The sequence below is a fragment of the Athene noctua genome, chromosome 6 (genome assembly GCF_965140245.1).
Source record: "Athene noctua chromosome 6, bAthNoc1.hap1.1, whole genome shotgun sequence".
Classification (NCBI taxonomy): domain Eukaryota; kingdom Metazoa; phylum Chordata; class Aves; order Strigiformes; family Strigidae; genus Athene; species Athene noctua.
This window is the reverse complement of record NC_134042.1, coordinates 26,604,757-26,624,950: the sequence shown is the minus strand read 5'-3', so window position 1 is coordinate 26,624,950 and position 20,194 is coordinate 26,604,757. Positions and strand designations below refer to the sequence as shown.

General features: G+C 42.0%; 2 protein-coding genes across 4 annotated transcripts; one reads left to right on the top strand and one right to left on the bottom strand.

Annotated features, from left to right (window-relative positions):
* Positions 1–409: 409 nt before the first annotated feature.
* Positions 410–9,522, bottom strand: COQ6 (coenzyme Q6, monooxygenase). Of its 3 annotated transcripts, XM_074909927.1 has the most exons (12): positions 9,360–9,522; positions 7,687–7,821; positions 6,929–6,987; positions 5,691–5,814; positions 5,147–5,277; positions 4,686–4,793; positions 4,524–4,586; positions 4,093–4,200; positions 3,465–3,667; positions 2,264–2,379; positions 1,682–1,848; positions 410–558 (listed from the first exon to the last, which is right to left on the bottom strand). In XM_074909927.1, the coding sequence occupies exons 1-12, from the start codon at positions 9,520–9,522 to the stop codon at positions 529–531; spliced, it is 1,407 nt and encodes a 468-aa protein (XP_074766028.1). In that variant the 3' UTR covers positions 410–528. The 3 variants fall into 3 exon arrangements, with proteins under 3 accessions (XP_074766028.1, XP_074766029.1, XP_074766030.1); XM_074909928.1 differs by lacking the exon at positions 4,093–4,200; XM_074909929.1 differs by lacking the exons at positions 5,147–5,277; positions 5,691–5,814.
* Positions 9,523–9,716: 194 nt separating this feature from the next.
* On the top strand, positions 9,717–19,908 carry FAM161B (FAM161 centrosomal protein B). Its single transcript, XM_074909924.1, has 9 exons — positions 9,717–9,763; positions 9,888–10,120; positions 11,311–11,873; positions 14,147–14,484; positions 14,870–14,997; positions 15,288–15,455; positions 15,929–16,028; positions 17,470–17,600; positions 17,846–19,908. Exons 2-9 carry the CDS (start codon positions 9,972–9,974, stop codon positions 17,934–17,936), a joined length of 1,668 nt encoding a protein of 555 aa, XP_074766025.1. The 5' UTR covers positions 9,717–9,763; positions 9,888–9,971; the 3' UTR covers positions 17,937–19,908.
* Positions 19,909–20,194: the final 286 nt, after the last annotated feature.

The window sequence follows — 20,194 nt, the reverse complement described above, 5'->3', positions numbered from 1 at the left end:
AAGAGAAGGGCAGGGAAAAGGGTGAAAGAAAGAGACATCTTAGAGATTTAAAACATGTCTGCCACCATGAGTTATCTCCCTCTGCTGAAAGCTACTCCTCCTTTCTGAGTCCAGGAAGTGCTAAGAACTCGGAGTGGCATTACAGCTCTAGAAATCACATCAGAGAAAACTGAAAGCAATTAAGCAGCAGAAGTTGTAGCTGGCAAAATTCAGCACTGCATTTGCCAGAAGACAGCTCTTTCCACCTCAGTCTTCAATTCAAAAAGCCCAAATTAAAAGCACATTGTACAGATAGTTCTGTGGCTGAAGACATCATGGTACTGTAAGATGAGACCCCAAATCCTTTTGAGGAGAATAGATGAGACAGAACATTTGCATTAACTGTTGGGTGATATAATACACAGCTTAATCAATCCCTCGGTTTTATTGTTAAATTAAAAATAACACAATTAGAAGATTCAAGTCAGTCACAGTTCTTATAAGGGCAGTGCATTCACTGGCAAGCTGCTATTCCAAACAGACAGCAGATCACTTGCTGGCAAAAGCCATTATTTGCTCCTAAAAGATAAGAAAAAGGTAAGTAATTTGTAAAGTGATAACAAGCATACATTCCAGAATGCAACTGCAGTCTCCTTCCCTTTTATACATATAGACAACGGTTCTTTGTCAGGCTTTCTATCCAAGTGCAGAGCACCTATCCCTGTATGCTAGAAAATTTAAAGTTTCAGCATTCCTTCCCAAGTAGCACAAAACAGGTGTTGTTACCAACAGGTTCTGTGCTCAGAAAAAGAGGTCTTCATTTGGTTTTCTGCTTTAAACAGATAAACAGGAAAAAAAATTCTGAGCACTGAAGGAGCAGCACAGTCCTCTTTTTAGTGCAACTAATAGATACTTGCAAGTGGCAGCTACTATGCCTTTGGAATTTACTGCTCTTCAACTCTGTGTCTTCACTGTGACCATAACACAAAGGAAACGCCAACTGTGTTTAATAGGAAGGTGACTTGATTTGTGGAATCAAACATTCAAATCCAGAAATGAGGAATCTAATTTGACAGTGCTTGGGAGCTTTGAGGGAGGTGGCTTAAGAATCCTCCTGAAAATCCAGCAACTAGGTCAAGATGGTACAGAATTTAGGAAAATAGGCTGCAAATAGAGGGTCTGTGTTTAAGGCTGAACCTCCTCACAACTGCCTTCCTCAGATAACTTCCATCATGAAGACTTGCACTTCTGCCAGGAGGGAATAATTTCACAAGGCAAAACAGCACAGAAACAGGTAACTTATTTGAGCTGTGCCCCACATCTGCCAAGTCACGTGTGTAGATGTGTCTTCATAGGCCTGTTTTTTCATAGTGCATTTATGGAATGCAGTTCAAGGTTCTATATTTTCATTCCATAGCAAAATAAAGCAAAAAACTTCTAATGACTTCTAACCTCTAACGACTGATATAGACACTTCAATCCCTTATCTTCCCTTGTGCTGCAGGAGAAAACAGTTACTACTAAGTCGTCAGTTATTTAAGAACTCCTCAGGCTCATTCAGGACTCAAAACTTCAGTCTGAGCAAGTAGCATTTTCCAACCAAAAATGTTTCATTTAAAAGAAGAAAGTATTCACAGCCTGTGTATGTTTCACAAATAGTTCTGGACTCTTCCTACAGCCCTCACTAAAGTGAGATTCTTACTTTGACCGGAGGCAGGGCATTTGTTGCTTGCAATCCCCATGTCCTCAGCAACACCAAGGGAGCCAGCCTGGTGGAGTAAAGCCTCTTTAGCAGATCAACAGCAGCTATCAAGGAGACATTGTGCCTCTGACGTTCCGTCTCAAACTTTAAGAGATGTTTTAAGGAGCCTGGAAGAGATAATTGAATGCTCCTATTAAAACTGAGTGCCACAAACAGTTGTGCATCTTATCTATATAGCAGTCTCCACTGACAACTGAAAACACAGAACAGAGAAATGGTTCATATTAATAAAGACCTTCCATCAGCTAGTGTTCTTTGTGTTACCACCTCTTTAACTACCATTCTGCAAAACTTTTTCTTAAAGCAGCTTTGAGATTTGTGGGACAGAAACTGCATCCAAGAATCTTTAACCACTCCATAGCCAATGGACATCAGAACAGTTTTGCTTCAAAGCTGCTTGTGCCTTTCAAACACAAGACAGCAGCACACTTAACCTGCAACAGTGGTAACGCACGTCCTGATGTTAGCAGTGAAGGCCTGTAAGACTTATCTTCCAGTCACTTGGTTGTCTTGGATCCTTACCCAGGTCACTCCCATTGAAGGCTGCTGCACTGAGGTGATGGGCTAAACATGCAATATCACCAAAGCCCAGGTTTACACCTTGTCCTGCAAGTGGGTGGACTCTGTGTGCTGCATCCCTGGAGCAAGAAAAGACAGAAATTTATATTCCCTCTCGAAGAATGTCATAAAGGCTGACAAGCTCCAGAAGGGATCAGTATAGCACTCCTCACCACTCTGCGACAAACACCACCTTACAGCACCACATACACTTTATCCAGTACCTCCCTGCATGCTGTGCTGAGCTACCTGACTGCCTCTCCAGTTGTAAGAAGCAAGACAAAGGGGAGAAAACAAAAAGCAGTTCTGAAAGGAAAAGTTCTAAAAAAGTCCTCTCTCAGATCATGTGTGGAACGGGCCTTAATGTTTTATAAGTGACCTCAGCACATCAGGATGTATATCACTGCCACACTTCACAGAGACAAAAGAAGACATCATGAATACAAAGTGGGATATCATTGAATAAAAACAAAATTAGGTTCTTTTATATGCATACTTATCTGTAATTGACAAAGCCAGACATACTAATAAGGAAGTCTTAAAGTTAGAGGAATGAAATGAAGTTTGGGTATGAAATATAAGATCATGCACTTAACAAGCTATGAAGCACAGGGTGGCTCACAAGTTGGAAAGATGAAAAGTATCTGAAGTGTAGTATGGCATCCAAGGATTACTCTAAGCTACCAGTGTATTGCAACTGTGGTGGAAAAAAAAGTACATACAACCTTAGAATTGAAAAGATGAGATACCTTCTTGTTTCTATAGGTCACCATACAAAAACCTATGACATCTCATGTGGAATAATTTTAAGTTTTACCATTTGTGTTCGAGAAAGGTGAGTTTAAAACTCAAACTGGTACACAGAATGGCTGCTACAATGTTTGAGGAAGTACAGGTCCAGCATGAGACACTGAATCATTTCACTGGACTACACAAACCAGAAAAGGGAAATAATTAGAGTTTACATAGAAAGCACACATGATGGACAGAGCTACTCGTAAAAAAGGACTTTGCTGGCACAAGAGCACATGGTACAAACTGGCCTGGATAAAGTCAAACTGAAACTATAAATAACAATCTAATTTGTTGTCTGGGAGCCGCTATGCTCACATCATTTCTAATGCCACGCCACCCACTCACACAAGGGCTACCTCAGGGACCTTACCCGATAAGAGCCACACGGTGCTGGACATACTCTGTTGCATGTCCCATTCCAAGAGGGAACATGGCTCGGCTCCCTGGATCTACTTTAGCCACACTCGGGGGCAGCTGACGGACTGCAGTCCCTGAGGGTTTCAGGAGTGAAATAGCAGATCTAAACATGGCCCCAGCAGTATCAATGAAGTCAGAGTGGTTTACGTTGCTCCACTGAAAAAACAAACCTTTAGATGTTAACCCAAACTAGACATGTAAAAGAATCCAGTTGAAAAACATCTGAATGAGTTCATCTCCAAATACTGAATTTTAACCACTTGGACAAAACTATACAGTAGAAGAAACTATCTTCATCATTTTAGAACATAAAAGTTTCAAACTAGGATGAGGCTACCCTTCCCACCTTTTGGAAATTTAGTTCAACTACTTCTGTGACTTTCAAAACTAACCTAATTCAGTTGCAAGGGGTCATCCATTCTTTGCTAAGTGCCTTTTTAATACCATCCTCACCAGAGGAAGGAACTTGAGAATCCATCTCTCCCATTATCTCCCACTATCCTTTAAACTGAAGGGCTCCATTGTATTTCTTGTGATTACAACAAGATCAGCCTCACACCCACCACAAGGCTGATACTCACAAAGGCAGAGTTGATGCTATCGACAAAACTTTCCTCATCCATACTGAGAAGTTCTGATGCATGTTCATGAGATGTAGACCAGACCAGAGAGCTGGCAGTGTCAGACAGCTAGTTTAAGAGAACATCAAGTTTAAGTGTCAAGAGAAAAAGAAGCAAAAATAAATGATCAGTAGGAAGATTTCCCCACCGCCCTGCCTCACACCAGTTCCTCTGAACTTTACTCTTCCAGCTCAACTTGCTACAAGTGGGAAATACCAAGGATAAAGAGAAAGGGCAGAAGGGGAAAACAAATGCAATAACTAAAGTAAAAGGCAGGTGGACTTATTCTTAAGAGACAGAACCAACACAGAAAAGCACAGACAAAAATAAAGTTACTAGAAAAGAACAGACTTAAAAAAAAACCAAAGTACAGAGACTGCGAGTCACCTTACCGGAAGAAGTGCAATCGGCCCTGTGGGAAGGAACCTCTGCCATGCTACATTATTGTCTGTGGCCTACAGTGGAAAGAAGCAAGTGGACAGTTATGAACTAGGGACCTGGTTCACCTGCTTAAGCTGTTCTGCTTATGGAAGAGTCAATTTGCAGGATTTCACCTCAGACAAATGGAGAGTTGCCACCACAGCTGACTGGTCGTACCGATGCTCAATGTTCTTAATTTCAGCTTCCTTCCGGACTGCTGAGTTATGACCATCTGCACCAATCTGCAAAACAGATACAAAGCAATCTCTTCAGCAGCTCCTAAGAAAGCTAATATTCCAGTCTACAAACCTCAGCCTGCATGTACACATTTTTTGTTTATTCAGAAAAAAAGATTCCCCAAAAACCAGAAAAGGTGATCCCTTCTGCACTTGTCCAATTCAGCACAGTCTTCTTGCATCAGGTACAGAAAAGGCTACGCACCATGTCCCATAGCATCCCTGACAGAGTTAGGCACTCACCTCACTCAAGCCCTCCACGCAGGTGGAGCGGCACACACGGAATCAGAACCAAATCCAGTGGAAAGGACTTGGGTGAGAGATGATGCCTGATCAACAGAAATAAAAAGTTTAGTTACCAGCAGTTTGGTCTGAAGTCTGCGTCCATCAGCTAACTCAATTTGGACCCAAGGGCTTGTGTCACAGCTGTGAGAGGGAAGGGGCCAGGTATACCCCACTGCTCTGCTCCTGTAGAAAACCTCCACCCGGTCTGATGGGAACACAAAGTACCATGGTCACAGCATGATACAGACATGAAAAAAGGAAACATCGCTACAACAGCAAAGGCCACACACATTTTAATGGCACCTAAAAGCTGACCCTACAATTCTCAAGGCACCCTGAAAGAACAGATCTGGCCAACCCTTGGTCACCACAGAGCCTGCTCTGGATCTTTTCATTAAGTCCATTTCTGGAGAGACTATGTTCTGGAGAACTATATATGCAACTGCTTTCTTGATGTCTAGCCTTTGGAAGACAGATTTCTCCCTCCCCCCAATTCAAGAAGCTGCCTATGTATCAATTTATTATCTTTCTCCCTCTCATAACTTAGCACATACAACAGAAGGCAAGTAACTGAAAGCTCTCTGCAGGAAATAAAATATTAAAGAAGTTGACCACTACCTGCTACTGCATCTAACTGTTTCGTGAGAGCAGACATAATGACATCATTTTCCACTATGTAACCCATGTCCTCTAAGTCATCTTTCTCAAAAACAATCATGGCTTCTGAACAAGCATCCCATACCTACAAAGAAAAAATACATTACGTGAAGCTACATGATAAAGAAGTGCTGTTCCTTTCAGGGACTGTGAATGTATCCATCTTAACAGGAAAAGGACATGGCAATCTAGAAACAGAACTAGAGGAAATGTCCATCCCCAACTACTAAAGTACATTACATAATTCCTTTCACACAGTGATCTAGCTTCATCTCAAAAACTAATTGCAAAGAAAGTTTTTTATCCCTACTTTCCTGTTACATAATTAACATACAAAGCTACCCTACCACCTTGTTGTAGGTTAACCCCAGCAGGCAGCTCAACACCACAGAACTGCTTGCTCCCTTCCCCGCAGTGGGATGGGGGAGAGAACTGAAAAGGTAAAAGTGCAAAAACTCATGGGTTGAAATGGTTTAACAGGTAAAGCAAAAGCCAAAGCACGCAAGCAAAGCAAAACAAGGAATTCATTCACCACTTCCCATCGGCAGGCAGACGTTCAGCCATCTCCAGGAAAGCAGGGCTCCATCATGTGTAACTGTTACTTGGGAAGACAAACACCATCACTCTGAACATCCTCCCCTTCCTCCTCCTTCCCCCAGCTTTATACGCTGAGCACGACATCACGTGGTCTGGGATATCCCTTTGGGCAGTTGGGGTCAGCTGTCCTGGCTGTGTCCCCCCCAGCTTCCTGTGCACCCCCAGCCTCCTCGCTGGTGGGGTGGTGGGAGAAGCAGAAAAGGCCTTGGCTCCGTGTAAGCACTGCTCAGCAATAGCTAAAACATCCCTGTATTATCAACAGTTTCCAGCACAAATCCAAAACATAGCCCAGTACGAGCTACCATGAACGAAATTAACTTTATCCCAACCAAAACCAATACACACCTTTATTTCCTGACTAGCACTCATGCCTCAATATCTACAGCTTCCATTAGAAACAAACTTTCATCCTGTAACATCAACGCTCTGAGGATGGGTATTTCTGAGTAGACTGCTACCCCGAAAAAAATAACAGGAATCATCATAAGCATGACCTGCCCTTTACCAAAGAAAAAAGGTAATCTTTGGGTCATTAACGTAAGCACTTCTGAGAATTCAAAGCAGGTGGACATATAGTATATTCGCAGCCCTAAGTAAGGCACCTGCATTCGACGGAATGGTTTGAGTCTCAGGCTGCAGACATGATCCCATGCACCAAAACCTGAAAGAGAGAAAGGACACAAATGCATAGAGATACAGGTTCACATGTGACAGACAAACAAAACTGAAGCTCACTCCAAACTCTCCTCCTCTCTCCTTGACTATCAGTGCCCAGACTCTGCTTGTACCATCCCTAGACAGGACCAGGTCTGCCTTAATACTTTCACAGCTCCAGCATCACGTTATTTTACTGTTAACACAAGCCAGTAGAAAAGAAACAAGTTTTTTTGTGAATGCTGTTACTTAACAGTCAACTCTCACTGTCCTATCACTGAACAAAAAAACAGACACAGAAATGCGTGGCCATCACTGTTTAGAACATTTCTGTCTCCATAAGGAACCAAGGCTCAAATATCTCTTTAAAATGAAAATTAATCAGAAGTGAGTTACTAGACTACAGAACTCTAAGTATGTTCTTCGTTTGTGAACAGAACATTCCAGATTATATAGAGCACACCTTACAATCTTTTACTAACCTAATGGCACAAATATTTATATAACAAATCAGGCCAACATACCATAACACAGATCCCTGTTACCAAGAGAAGCCTGATTTCATCACCACAATTCAGCATATAGAATACGAAGAGACAAGGGCAAATCCGCTAAGATGAAGGCAACACATGCTTAAAGGGGTTTTGTTTAAACAAAATAAAACCAAATAGAGGGTTAAAACGCAAACAACAGAAATCACACTTACTGCTTAGGAGGGTTGCTGATCCTGGGGAGATGGAACTGACCCTGTTACTGTAACTGTCTGGTATATGATCATATTCTTTCCTAGGACCAGCCTCCAGCAAAGCAATCTTCTTATCATGGAAGTGGATATCATGCCCTAAAATAAACAAGTACATGCTTAGTTACAGCGCTCCTGCCAAAAAAACTAATTTCTTGTTTCTGTATAGTAATGATATGCATTTTTGTAATAAGACAGAGCAGACGCAAAACTTAATGAAGAAATTAATTTACAGTACAGGTTTTGACCAGGCAGGTGAACTTTTAAAGCTTTATGACTACAATCCTGTTACTGAGATGGACAAACCTTTGGTAGTTAAAGCAATGATTAAATGTTTTCTTTTTGTACAAAGTTTACATTTTGTCCAAATTTGTGCCTATTTTGTTATGACAGTTCATTAGTGAAGTATTAACAAGTGAAATCTGCAATGTTTACTCCATGCACAGAACACATTTTTCAGAGCTTGAACATAAATTCACATATTAGAACAAGTGATCAAAATAAAACTTTTATGATATTTAGCCACTACATTAATGTTTTCTTTATCCTTATTTTCTGACAGTGGAATAGCACAGGCAGTTTAGACTTTAACTTTCAAAGAGAACTGATAAAAAATGAAGAGAGGACTCAAGAGTAAATCACACTACAGCTGAATTAGCCATACTTGTTGCATCTAACCCCTATGGCTGCAGAAGGTACTAAGACCAGAGACAGTCTTATAACATCCTTATAGCATCCAGAGTTTACTGGTACAGCAGTCCCCATAACAGCTGTATCCTGAACGTATTTTCTAGATGATGCGTAACACAACCTCATCTCTTGAAAGGTCCCAAACCCACGTTAGCCTTAGGTATATAGCTGGAGGGGATCCTTATGCTGTCTCAATTTCACTGTGGTCTTGTGTAACAATACAAACAGAACAGTACGCTTGCAAGGTAAATCCTTACACTTGCAAAGCACTTTCTGCTTTGGGTCGTTGCTCTTTTGCTCTTCTTTAGGCTTCTGTCACTATTACACCCTTCTGAATCAACATTGCAAATAAAGAAGTAGCCAGTACTCTCAGATCTCTAGTGACACAGGCCATGCATGAATCCATTTTAACTTGGTATTCCAGTGTTTAAAATGCAGGGTTAGAAAATGAAACTTCAGATCAAAAAAACATTTTCAGCTATGGCTGAAATTATCCATCAGTGATATAATGGCAACCATGTTTAACAGAAGATAAGCAGTCTATAGAATTCAAAGTAACGGCTACATTAACATATATATATATATACACACACACACAAGTAGGACAAGGCTCATCATAACGATCAGCTAACCAAACAGCTTTAAGCCAAATTCAGAGTGCTGTCACAAGGGGATGCAGGAATAAGGAAATTCCACAACAGGATCTGAATGTTAAGATCCTAAATGGTAACTACGTAGTTATCTCCTTTTTATAAGGTCCACTTATGAAAGTACCCGACACTCCAGACATTGAAACACGGAGCTTTTGGGAAAGCTCCCACACTGAAGTTTTTCGTGGAACCGGCGAGACAGCGGGACACAAAACCCGCGACTCGCTGAACTGACAGAACACGGTGCGGGAGGCCCGAAGGCGCCGCCCGGCGCGGCCGAGAAGGTCACAGCCTTACCCAGCACTGCGGCCATGGCGCTCCCGACCATTCCCCCGCCCGACACCACCACATCGTAGAGCGGCGCGGCGGCGGCAGCAACAGACCGTAGGGGAGCCCGGGAGCCGGCCCGCAACCGCCCAGCGAGCGGGGCCAGCCGCCCCCGGCCCCACGCCACCGCCATCACCGGAAGTGACGGCAGGGCGGAAGTGGCTCCTGGAAGCCATAACAACGCACCCTGCCCGGGGGCGGGCGCTACACAAAACACCGCTTCCCGAGCACCAATGAGCGAGCGGCGGCTGCCGCCCGCCTTGGAGTCTGATTGGCTACCTGAGGCCGAGAAGGCGGGCCTAGAGCGCTGCCGGCTTCGCTGATTGGCGGGAGCCGAATCGGTGCCGTTGGAGGGCTGAGGCGGCGGCCTGCAGGTGAGGGCGGTGGCCCGGCCGCGGCGCTACCTCAGCCCCGGGAGCGCCGAGGCTGGGCCTGGAGGTTGGGGCCGCACCCCCGAAACGCGCACTCCTCGATTTTTTTTTTTTCTTTTTCTTCCAGGTGACACGGCATCCTCTCCGGCTGTAACGGACCAACTCCCGCGGCTCCCGCCACCGGGCGAGGAGCTGGGAGCAGTCTCTCGGGATGGGAGGCCGGCGGTCTCCATTAGAACCGGGCTTACTGCACCAGGCAAAGTTAAGGGGTGACCTCGGGGTATCCGAAGAGGATGAGGAGTTCGAGGGTTTCAGGCGGGAGGCGGCAGTCCTGCGTGACAAGCTGTGGGAGGCTCTCAGGTAGGATGGTACCCGGTAAGGATGGCAGAATGGCATGTGGGAGTCTTGCTGTGTCTGACCTGTGACGGGGCGAAGTGTGAAGTCCCAGGATGCACGTATATAGGTGCCAAAACGCTGGCCACAAATCTATCCACAGATGGGAGGATGGGGCCAACAGGTGCCCACATAAGAAGCGTTCACATAAAACATGAACAGCACAAATCCCATTCCTGCTCATCAGCTAATCATGCTTAAAATTTGCTAGCTGATCATCCACGTTCCTATCCAGCATTCAGTCTTCAGAGCTGTGGTCTTTCCAGTGCCTAGCTTTTACACCTCTTGTCTTTCTCTGTGGTTAGTCCAGCTTGCAATTCACTAGCAGATCACACACACACACTCTCTTACAAAGGAAATAATTTATGAAGAATGGACTGCAGCAATCACCAGGCAAGTGTATTGAACAGGAGCCTGTTTATGCATGATCAGCACCTTCCGTTCCCCCCCTTTTTCCCATTTTCCTGTTCTTGGCCCACCCAGATGTGATCCACTTTGATCTTTCCTTTTACCTGCATTTATTCCTTCCCTAAATACATCACAAGTTTTACTCAGTTTCACAATCACCCTCAAACATCTATGAGAAGTTTGCTATTTTAATGAGACCCGTGATAATCTTGGGCTTTTTTCTTATCAATTATATGATCTTCTTACCAACTACAAAGTGCCAGCTGAACCTCTTAGGAGTTGCGCTAAAGCAGTTCCTTGCAATGGCCCTTCCATCAGCGTCTTAGTAATACTGGTGTTTGGTACTGTTTGTTAGGATTTGTGCATCTGTGTGCCTAATTTATTGCTTCTCCTGAGTTTGTCTTTTATGCTGAGTAGCTATCAGCCAGATATCCCTAAAGTTGGAACTTTCTGGTTTACTTGTGGCCTTTCTGGCAATAGACTGCTAGCAGCATAATAAATTGCATTGCAGAGCTAAGTAGGCATAACCACCATTTTATACATGGAAAATGGAAAACAAGCAAAGCTCTGCTTAAAAACTTTGGTAGCAAAGCAAAATATAGAGCATGAGAACAATAAGCCCTAGGCCTGTCTTTTAACGAACCAACTCAGCCTACAGTGTCTTTCTCTTATTCAACAGTGTCTCCCTTCTTTGAACTCTATCTTTTAATAATTTCACTTATTTCCCCTTCATAATGTCTTTGTCTTAGTTATACATCTGGTAACAAAAGGCAGTCCAGTTCTTTGATTGACCTCACCTCGGACAGTACCTGGGATCAGCAAAAGCCTTACTTGTTTCCTAAATCCTGCTTGAGGCCAAAAAGCGCTTCATCTCCATGGATTCCATCCATCACCATCCCTCAGCCTTTCAAAATGACGCTGCGGGAAGCTCGCAAAAAGTCCCAGTTGATGAAGTCATACATGTTTCTTGAACTAGACAAACAGAGAGACAAAAGGCAAAGCCAGGATGAAGCTGAATGTCAGAAACAATTCCGGGCACAGCCTGTACCTGCCCACGTGTTTCTGCCCCTTTATCAGGAATTAATGGAGCAAAATGAGACTCGCAGGCAAATAGCAACACAGAAAAGAAAGGAGCTGCTACTTTCAACCCAGCGGCCCTTCAGTTTCCTGGAGAAGGAGGAGAAAAAGAAAGAAGCTATCAGACAAAAGTTCCTGGCAGCAGCAACCCCAAATGAGAGCTCCAAACAGAAGCAAACCAGTAGAAAAGTTCCTAAATCTACTTATGACCCACTTCTTGGAGATAAACTTAAAGGTAAAATGTCAGGAGTCTTCCTATAAAAACAACCCTCTGCGTGTCCCTCGCTGTCTCCATGCTGGGAGGTAGGATCATGGCCCATAGGGGCATTACTTGGAGTGTAAAGCCAATATCGTTACCTCTGCTGGTGTTGTCTAGTCTCCTGTATATCACTGGTCATTACATTTCATCTAGATACCCTGACAGTAGAGTGTCCTAAATTTAGTAGTTCTGTATCAGTGTCAGCAGCAGCAGTTCTGTACCACTCCCCAGCACACACGGGTACACCGAGCTCTTCAGACAGATTTCCATACCCCTTTTGCTGCAAATCTTGTCAGTTTGGGAATCCTTCCCTGCACTGGATCCCATACCTTTGGTTATGCTAAAAGGACTTAGATGATTTGGGGCACAAACATGAAGACAGATGTAGTGCCAGAAGTGTCCAAGCTCTAGGCAGTGTCAGAACTGAGAATTTTACTCCCACCTAAGTCTCAGACTTTTTAGAAACACAGAATCATTCAGATTGGAAAAGACCCTTGGGATCATCAAGTCCAACCATCAGCCCCACTCTACAAAGTTCTCCTCTACACTATTATCCCCAAAAATCTCATCTAAACGACCCTTAAACACATCCAGGGATGGTGACTCCACCATCTTCCTGGGCAGCCTATTTCGCTGTCTGTCCACTCTTTATGTGAAAAATTTTTTCCTAATGTCCAGTCTAAACATTCCCTGTTGCAGCTTAAAGCCATTCCCTCTTGTTCTATCGCTAATTACCTGTGAGAAGAGACCAGCACCAACCTCTCTACAATGTCCTTTCAGGTAGTTGTTCTCATCAAACTAAACAGTCCCAGCTCCTTCAATCGCTCCTCATAGGATTTATTCTCCAGGCCCTTCACTAGTTTTATTGCCCTCCTCTGCACTTGCTCCAGCACCTCGATATCTCTCATACTGAGGTGCCCAAAACTGGACACAGTACTCACCAGTGCAGAGTACAAGGGGACTATCACCTCCCTACTTCTGCTGGTCACACTATTTCTAAGTGATCTGTGCTGCACAGAACCCCTAGGAGAAAAATAGTTTGTGAGCCCAAATCAGGCAATTATTTGAGTTCTAAGTGATGGTACAGTAATCCAGTCTCTCCTGCTGTTCTCTGATGTTTTCAGTCACCTTCCCACTTGCTCTCCACCTTTTTAAGTACTAAAACAGGGGAAGTAGGTACCAGGACCATTCTAGCCAGAGGGACAACCAAGGATATTTTCCTGATGTTTGCTTTCTTTCAGATGGCTTAAGCCCCAACAGTTGTAAGTTTAAAGTAAGCAATACAGACTTCATGCTTGAATATAGGAGACCAATTCTTGCTAATTCTCATTGCTTTTCTCACCCCCTTCTTTTTTTTCAGTTTCCTACTGATATCTTCTTGAGTATATGCCAGTTCAGTTTTCATCTGAAAACATTCTGTTGGGGTGTACTAAAAACTAACTAAATTAGAAAGGTAAAAGAGCAAAAGACAAGTCATTGTTCTGTTTCTATCTGGTATATGAGAAGGAAGGAGGAATGAATATTTCATACCTCAATGCCAACTTATAAATAGACTCAAGAAACCAGTCTTATTTTGCAAACAGCAGTATTGATTTTTTTTCTAAAAGCAAAAACCCAACTCACAGCCAACTGTCTGCATTTTCACAAATATTTAGTGTTGCATGGGAAAGGCCTCAGTTTCATGCTATACCCTGAAACACAGTCCTTCTATGGAAAGTTTGTCACAGAAGTCACAAGACATGATCCATTCACCAAATGCTACTTACTTAAAATCTTTTCCAATATAGACAAACACTGCTGGACATTACATGGAAAAGCCCCCAGCTGTTACAAGTCTATGGGAACAGCCCATTTGGACCACACAGTCAGCATAATGACAGAAAGTCCCATATGAAAAGTAAAACCTCAATTAACACAACAGTTATGCAAGACAAAGGGCACAACTTATCTGGTACCCCTAAGAATAGGAGGAGAAGGTCTGTTCAGTAACATACTCTGATAAGTGAAAGAGGTATCTAGTGATTATGCCTAAGAAAGAGATGCTTTGTTTTTTCTGGTATCTGATTTTTTTTTCCCTGGGAGGCAAAGGAGAGAGAGAGAGGCTGGAAAGTGGGGAAAGAGAGCACAGGATGTCTGGTCCCTCCTATATATGCAGCTGCCATCAAAAAGTTTGGGAGTTGTGCAGTGGCAATTTCACCGCCTTTTATGTCACTCATACTCTTCTCATTGCTTTGCTTTTGATTCATTAGAAGCTGAACTCTACAGAGAAATCCGCATTCAGATGAGAGCAAAGGATTTGCTTGAGCTCTCCGTAGCTCCTATAGATACTAGCAACTGTCGGAGGGCGCCTCAGTCCCGAATTGCCACTAAAACTAAGCAAGAAAGACTTGGCTTCTTGGAGGATAAAAGTTTCAGTTTCAAGCCAAGGACTAATCCAACAATACCAGATTTTGAAGGACTTTACTGGGCATTTCAGAGGGAAGCAGTAAGGAGACAAGAAATCAAAGAGGCAACTCGTAATAAGCCATTCAAGTTAAGAACCTCCAATCTCCGTGGCAGGCAGAGGCAGGCTAATGAAAAGATAAAGGTGAGATGACTGGATATTTCTGTGGTATTGCTTTCTCTGATCAAGATAGCAACTTCTTAAATGTATAGCACTTATTTATGGATGGTTAATGTCCTGTGACCTCTGCCCTTGTCTTGGGAGTACTGCAGGATTCTAGGATAAACCAAAGAACAAAATTCTACACAAAGAGATGAGCTGTGACAGCTAAGACTCAGCCACCCTTCCATACTCCTAATCACATCTCCTTCCCCTCTTCCCTCAGCCCCTCCCCATGTAAATCCCTCCTGATGGAAGAGAGAAGAGAGTGCATTGCCCACATATGCCAGCTGTTCTCTTTGATAGACAAAGAACAGAGGAGATTCTGTATTGTGAACAAATACACTGAATGAAGTTCCATTTTTTTCAGGATTCTCAGCAACTTTCCAAGGTTTCAATGCAAAAAAGTCATTCTTTCACTGGGCTTTCTTCTCTCTCTTCCAACACCCTTCCAGTGCATATTACAGATGCAACTAGAAAAAGGGAATCTGCTATTAGGTAAGTAGAAAAGTTTATCTACAAGACCATACAGCAACTAATGACCAAAATGGAGGAAAAAAAAAGTCAGTGTTTTCCCTCATCACATCAACTATGTTGACAATACTTTTCCTAAATGCTGTCGTCTTTCTTTGCCAATTCTTGCCCTGCCTTCCAGTTGATTTGGGAGCTGCACACTCATATGTTTGAAATTCTGCTTTTCTCCTTAGAGGACTACAAAAGTGAAATTTTGCGCTAGAGTGTAGTCTAGCAGTCTTAAGTGAGCTCATTAGTAACTTTGTCCTATACAGATACTCCCAAGATAACAAAAAGGAAGGGGACAAAGAAGGAATTTATTGGCTGGAGAAACAGAAAAAGAAATGTCAAGCTATGCGAAAGTCAGTGAACAGCCGAGCAAAAGCCCTGGATCCACATAAAAGTCTGGAAGAAACACACAAGGAGAAGTTGAAACAGAACTGGTTAGTATCTTACTTGGGACAGAAATATCCATTTGATCTACTAACTGTGGATCATAGGTAATTCTTTAGGAGGAATTGGGTCTAAGAACATTACTATCGTCCTTTTTCGCTGTCAAACCTGTTCCACGTCCATTTGGATTTCTTGACAATTCCACACTACTCCTTCCATACAGAACAGTTTCCTTTAGATTAACATTTGTAGAAACTAATTTGTACAGACAAGTCAATTGAAATGTATAATTTGGTAAAGCACACATAAGGAAACATTTTCTAAAAATGTGAACACTGGTTCTCTGCTTACAGTCTAGCAGTCAAGCTTCACTAATGGGTCCTTAACTTCCCAACAACAGGATTTTTTTCCCAGCATTCAGAATCAAGAGAATTACCAGAGCTATTTAAAAGACAAAACAGTTACTGAGAATTCCTCATTCCTGATAAACTACAGTATCAGATGGGCAACTTTTCCATTTCAGGCAAAATATGAGAGAGAGAACAAAGGAATACAGAAAGGAGCTGGAAGAAATGCAGCTGCGAGTCAAGAACAGACCATACCTCTTTGAACAGGTCACCAAGGTAATTGGTCAAAGTTCCAGAGTGTTTCTGGGTGACAGGATACACTGTCTTTCATTTAAGACAGGTATTAAGAAATCTACTCTCAAGTTAATTCAGGGATAAGAAGGTACAAATGGTTGCATGCTCTCTTGACTACACTCCAAATAACATATGAAAGGGCCACCCAAGTATAATCTAAATTCCTTCCCACCACTTGAAAAAACACTCAAGACTTATTTCTTGGTTGTAGAGCTTTCCAGTGCTTAGTATATATTGCAATCAAAATATATGGTCTGATCAAAATCAAGGCCTTATCACACCAGAAATTACATGAATACCTATTCTGCACCTGAATACCACAGCCTACAATCTAGACATTTTAAACTTTTTTGCCTAAAACCGTCTTCAGTTGAGCACTTTTTCTTTCTATCTGTAGTGCTACTAGGAAAACATTGATGACAGTTACATCACTTATGTCACCTGCAAGCTCTGCTATCTGGGATTGCATTCAGCACATCTCATCCATCACACAGTACCAGCTGAAAATCTGTATTGCACTTGAGGTGTACATACAATCTTTACTCTCTGTAAAGTATCTTTTTCCCTGGGTTTTCTCTTTCAGTTCTTGTCTCCTTGCAGGGATGGTATCTGGTTAGAGACATAGTGGCAGTACATTGATAATATGCTGATGTAAGACTTCGAGAGAAAGTACCCTCCTGGGTCAGACTTTCTATTCAGATGAGTGGTTAATGGAGGCAGAGAACACATTTATATGATAAATATTGGTGACATTTCTGTTTGGCAGGTTGGTAAGAATTCACCAGTAATGACAGCATATGACACAGCATATGACTTGTGCTGAGACAAGATTTCTATCCTTCCATATAGAACACTTTAATCTTTAGGAACTGGCCAGTTCCTCTGGAAGACTGTGATCTCAGATTACATTAATCTGCAAGGTTTATTTGGAGGCAGTGAGGATAGAGGATCCAGGATGCTTGGTTTTCAGTTTCATGAAGATGAGCTGATATGAAGCTATTTCACAGATGCTCTCCATTTACGGAACTCCACTGTCATTAGTGCTTACAGATTACAAGCAAACAGGTTCAGAATTTCTCTCAACCCTGTCTTGCACATATTCTCAATTTGAGTGCCAGAGTCAGGACTCAGACATAAGTATGCTAGTCTGGTAAGACTGGAATGCTGTAGAAGCAGGAGAACAGAAGAAGGAAATTAAAAAAGAACAGAAGCAGGAAAAGGTGAGCTCTGACTCTGAGAGACATGAGATACTGTCCTAGTATTCAGTTTTGGTACTGTACTATATGGATGACAAAAAATTTGGACAGGGGCTTCGCTCTCCTCTTGTTCTCATTGGGAATGTCAGCCATGAACTTCAAAACATCTTGACTATTATGGGAAGCCCCAGTTCTACATGCTTACTGTTTAAGTTTTTATTTTATAGAGTGATGCTCGTCAAGGAGCAGAGCGTCGCTACAGACACACCCTCCAGCAGGCTGGGCTAAGTGAAGAATTTGTAAGGAAAAAAGGGAAAGATGCCACTGACTTGCTGGAAGAAGAATCTGACATTCCCAGGTAATAAAAACAATGTAATACAGCTCTTTTGCCTTTGACTAAAAATATTTTCCTTGTTCATGAAAGTGCTCCAGTTTGTATCATCCAGTGTAGGCAAAGTTAAATCAACTTCACGCCTCTTATTAAGCATCATGGCTTCTCTGTCTTAACCCTTATTGACTGCACTCTATTTCTTATGCATGGGGCAAAGCTGCAAGTAAGGACTGCAAACCATTTCTGGTATTAAACAGTCACTATTTCTGCAGAGCGCCCAAGCCTCGGGGTGAAAAAGACAACTGTACTGTACAGGAAGGAGAACCTCAAGAGGAACAGAGTGGAAAGGAAATGGCAACATAAGATCTAGCAGAAGAATCAATCGATCGTCTCTTGATTGTTTTGAATTCAAGATTCTCCAGGTTAATCCTCAGGAACTTTATGGTTTAGGCTGATACCTAAGAATTCCCCTGGGGTGAGATGTGAGAATTTAGTAAAGAAAAAAAAGACCAACTGCTGTTTAGAGCATGTCTTGTCCAACACGGCAAACCCTGCAGCCTCCCTTAGTCTTCACAAGTGTTCCTTGTGTGAGCCATTTCCTTTTCTTTAATAGGCAACAAAACAAGTTTATAAGGTTGAAGCACTATCTTTGGATAAAAGTAGATATGAAAAATTGAAGAGGTGCATCCTCTAGTGTCATCTCTTCAAATTCATGCCACGGAAGCACACAGAAAGGGGAGAATGCCTTTCAGTATGCTAAACCTTGGTTTACACATACATGTGGTAGAATGCTTTTAAACAAGGTATTTCTAAAAAAAAATATAGCAGGGTTTGACCTACCTTGGGAGAAGACTCAGAGGGAAGTCCTCCTCTGGAGTTAATTCTTCATTCACTCATTACCAGCTCTGCTCCTTCCTCCCAATTAGGAAGAAGCAATAGTCTTTCTGTATTAAAAAATCTCCCATAATTCATTATTTGAAACTGTTTTAACATCTTACCTGTTTAGGTCATTAATTTGACCTGAAAAACAACCAAAATTATGAAGAGGGTTGTAATTAAGCAATGCATCAATTTGGATTGCTGTTGTCCTAATTCTACCATTACTGTGATATCAAAGATGGATTTTGGTGGAAGAAAGATTAGTTATTACCTGCCAGCATGTTGCATTCAAAGGCCAGGCACATCTTGAATGGTATAATTCACACATTAACAGTCTTCCTTTACCTGACAATAATAATGATGATCTCAAAAATACAAACCCTTACCACCTGGAATGTTTTCTGAGAATTATAATATCAAAGCACTGTGAGATTAAAAGATTTTTAAATGGCTATCATGTTTCAGCATTGTCCGATTTCTTTATCAATCATCTTTTCCTCACTTTTTCAATAGACGCTGTGTCTCTTTTCATGTTCATCATCTCAATCCATTTCTCCTTGTGCTGTAACAGTAAAACTTCATCATCAGACCAGAAAGACAGTACCTGTAAGAGCTACAACATTAGATAAAGATACTAAACTGAGATAATGACATTTTTAATTGTAACAAAGTACTAGATCCAAGCCTTTATGGCCCTGGGTTTCCGGGCTGCTATGTTACACTTCCACGGAGATCGATACAGAGCTGACTGCACTGGGTTGCAGAGTCCTCCTTACAGACTCAGATGATCTCCACCCTGAGCAGAGGCTTAAGCACCTGGGAGGGTTCAAGGAAGACTGTTACCAGCATACTGGTTTCTGCACAGGTTTAATTGTGTAGGACACATAAAGGCTGTTCTTTCTCCTGTACCCCCTGGAAAAGGGCAGTGATGTAATCATATTGTCGTCATGCCTTGTCACATTGAAAGAGGAAGGAAAGAAGACTTCTTCCATGTTCCAAGTCTGTGGCCTTGTACAGATATATCATTAGGCTTGCATGGATATATCTGGAGCAGTGGGAGTAAAATTTGAATACATACATTTTAAGGGATATTTACTCAAATTGGTTGCTAATTGCCAGAATACTACTTAGTGATGCTGGAAAAAGAAATTTCCAAGTATGTGAAGTATCAAGGAAAACCTTAAGAAAGGAAAAACAAAGGCTGGACTTCAAGTTAATATAAGATATTATGCCATATCCCTTTAACAAATACTAAGGTGGCATGCATGAATACAGTTACAGCTAAAATCCAAGTCACAGAAACTGCTGAAATCGTGATAAAAGTAAAAGCATCAGACTGAATAAGTAAAGCACCCCAGCACTTTCCTTGCTAAACAACATGTTGTTCTGAAGAGATTTGTAATCTCTTAATATACATCTCAAAAATGGTATGGAAATAAAGAATTTCAACTTTTTCTCTGGATTTTTGCATTTTATGAAAATATTTTGTTATTTTCATAGATATAAAAGAATTACACCCTGTTCAGCTAACTTATAAAAATACTGTAGTAAAGATGACATCTCACTGGAGCATCTCCTGTCAACTGATGAGATGATAGCCAAACTCCCATGAGATCCTGATTCACAGGCACCTGGCGGAGCTTCTGCAAGAACCTCCAAATTACAATACCAACAGCAGCACTACCTTTACATTCAGCTAGGGAGCAATATAAACTCAAAGCATTGTCTTTGCATTTATAGTT